Source organism: Poecilia latipinna, unplaced genomic scaffold (genome assembly GCF_001443285.1).
Source record: "Poecilia latipinna isolate Pla-1442-1.1 unplaced genomic scaffold, P_latipinna-1.0 Scaffold928, whole genome shotgun sequence".
Classification (NCBI taxonomy): Eukaryota; Metazoa; Chordata; class Actinopteri; order Cyprinodontiformes; family Poeciliidae; genus Poecilia; species Poecilia latipinna.
In genome coordinates, this window is record NW_015113544.1 from 237,004 (window position 1) to 239,719 (window position 2,716).

General features: G+C 37.9%; 1 protein-coding gene across 1 annotated transcript in view; it reads left to right on the top strand.

The window, feature by feature from the left end:
• LOC106957703 (sodium-coupled neutral amino acid transporter 2-like) overlaps nt 1-2,716 on the top strand; it is a 12,539-nt gene extending 9,823 nt beyond the window's left edge. Inside the window, exons 11-14 of the mRNA XM_015049134.1 lie at nt 989-1,135; nt 1,224-1,368; nt 1,461-1,558; nt 1,673-2,716. Of these exons, the coding sequence (XP_014904620.1) occupies nt 989-1,135; nt 1,224-1,368; nt 1,461-1,558; nt 1,673-1,774 (492 nt within the window). The 3' untranslated portion in view covers nt 1,775-2,716. The remainder of the gene's footprint in view (nt 1-988; nt 1,136-1,223; nt 1,369-1,460; nt 1,559-1,672) is intronic.

Genomic DNA, 2,716 nt, shown 5'->3' on the forward strand with positions numbered 1-2,716 from the left:
AAAAAAAAAAAAAAAAACCCAGTCCAGTCAAAAATGTTTCCTGGAACATTACAACAGTTACATAACTTTGACATTAAACACAGCAGTCAAAGCAGGCAAGGGTGATAAAAGGAGATGTAAGAAAAATTTAAATTGCATTGCTAATATATCACCGTCTTCAGTTTTAGTCTGAATTATAATGACAAACATTGAATGTAATTCAAAGTCAGCTTATTTGTGCAGCTAATAGCATAGCTTTGCCATAGCTATCTTAGCATCTTACGTATCTCTAAAAAGCACAATTAGCCTCTAAACAACTATGTTTGACATTAATTGTAATTTTGTTTATATCATATTTGCTAATTTGTCAATTTGGTCCTGAGCATTAAAGTATGGGTGAAGAGATGGAAAAACAAAACATTCATGTTTTATTAGATGGTTGGAAAAACAACAAATGGTTCAAGTTTTAGAATTTAGAAATATCAAAACAACATTCAATCTTGTTTTTTTGTTTTTTTTTTTGTTTGTTTGTTCTTTTTACTTTGTTGGTACTATTCAGAGAGCTGTAAGAATGCAAGAATGCTCCTGTAGCTAAATGCTAGCACATACATGTTACAAGAGACTTGGCTGAAAAGCTTCTCTTTAGCAGCCCAATTTTGGCTTTATTTAATTAATCTGTCAACATTTTAAATTCAATTCAAAAAATTAAATATGGATTCTACACATAAAGCCCAAAAGACTTGTATGTTTATTGTTTTATTAATTTTTAAGTAACACTCCTTTGCAAGTGAAACATTTAGCCCACATTTATGTTTTATGTACTCAAAAACATTAACAGTAGCTTCAGCATATGTCAACGTTTGAGATAGTACAAGAAAATTAATTTTTAAAAATCCTCTTTATAACGTAAAAAAGACGGTTTACATCTTAGTCCAAAGTGTGACCATGGTACTGCTTGAAAATTAGATGATATGATTGTAGCCATATCATCTGAATTTAACCAGAGTGATCTCTGTCATATTTCTGTTCAGTCCATGTGGGACCTGAGCTGCTCCACACCTACTCAAACTACTACAAGTACGATATTCTCCTGCTGGTTGTTCGCCTGGCTGTGCTGGCCGCTGTCACACTCACAGTTCCTGTGGTGCTCTTCCCTGTAAGTATTGAGGCTCTACTGTTAATGATCCAGTCAGTCACTAAGACTATGAAGTCCATTGAGCTAATCTTTGTCTGGTTCTGAACAGATTCGTACCTCAGTCGGCCACCTGCTGTTCCCAAGAAAAGACTTCAGCTGGATCCGTCACGCTATCATCACCCTGACCCTGTTAACAGGAACCAACATTCTGGTCATCTTTGTCCCGAGCATCAGAGATATTTTTGGCTTTATTGGTAAGTAACTCCACATATTGATATGTATAATCATCTTTCTAACAATGCTTTATTGACCTCTATGATTAACGGCTCATTATTCCTCCTTCCAGGTGCCTCTGCTGCTGCAATGCTGATCTTCATCCTGCCCTCAGCTTTCTATATCAAACTGGTTAAGAAGGAGTCAATGAAATCCATGAAGAAGATTGGAGTAAGACATTATTAAACATTTCACAATTTTAATCACATTTTGTTTCTGTTAGTAAACTAAATGTAAAATATTGTGTAACAACTTCAAATGAACTGAAATTATTTCTTCCACCAGGCTACGATGTTCCTGATATTAGGATTTGTTGTCATGATTGGCTGCATGTCTCTTATCATCTACGACTGGATCGTGAACTCTATGAAAGACAAAGGTCACTGAAGCTCCAGCTCTTCTGCTGGCGGAGGGGGAAGCTTTCAGAGTCGGACTGCAACAAACACACAGCCAACAAAACCAGTGTGACGAACAAAACAAACCACAAAGACTCACTTGATGCTCGGCTCTGGCTTTCTGAGCAATGGACCGTACCATTCCAAGAGAATATATCTGAACTCTGTACATTTTGCTGTTCTAGACCACAAAGATGGTGTTTCCCTCTTTTTATCATAACTTTTGAAATAGTCTTTTGCTTTTTACTTTTTTTCTGTTTCATTATTGTGGTACAGCTGTAAACAAAAAGGCCTCAAAACACAGACTGAAAATTTGTAGAGTTTCAAACACAGCTTCCTCTCAGGTACAGTGTTATTCGTGGGAGAGTGTAGCTGTGAACTCTGACCTCAGAGAGAACATCCTTCTTAACGAAGTACGTGAATCTCCCAAAAACTGAAACGAAGCCACGGGACTTGAAACTTCACGGACAATTTAGTTTCCTTCGACCTTCGCTTTCTGTTTTTGTTCAACTTTACCAAAAACGTGTCTGAAGCTTCTTTGTATATTCAAAAGCACTTATAGCTGAGGCCATTTGTCAGTTTTCACCTAAACGGCACCTTGTTCAGTATTTCTAAAGTCCTTTGATTTCGCTCATAGTGTCAGCTAGCGAATCTGTGAACAGAACCAGACACTGGGAGGTCTGCAATAGATCTTGTTTGATGGGCGTGTGCAGCAACGACACTACTGCTTCGGGAAGGCCGCCAAGCCTTCCGTTTCCATCCAGCCCCCCCAACTCCTGAGCAGGGGCCACGGAGGGAAACCTAGAATGTTTTTTTTCTTTATGGGAGAATGCTTTGAATTTGACCACATACAGTGGTTGTAATAATATACTTGTTACACTTGTTAAACCGCAACAGCTTCAGCCGTACGAAGTCAGGTGCACTCCTAAACACC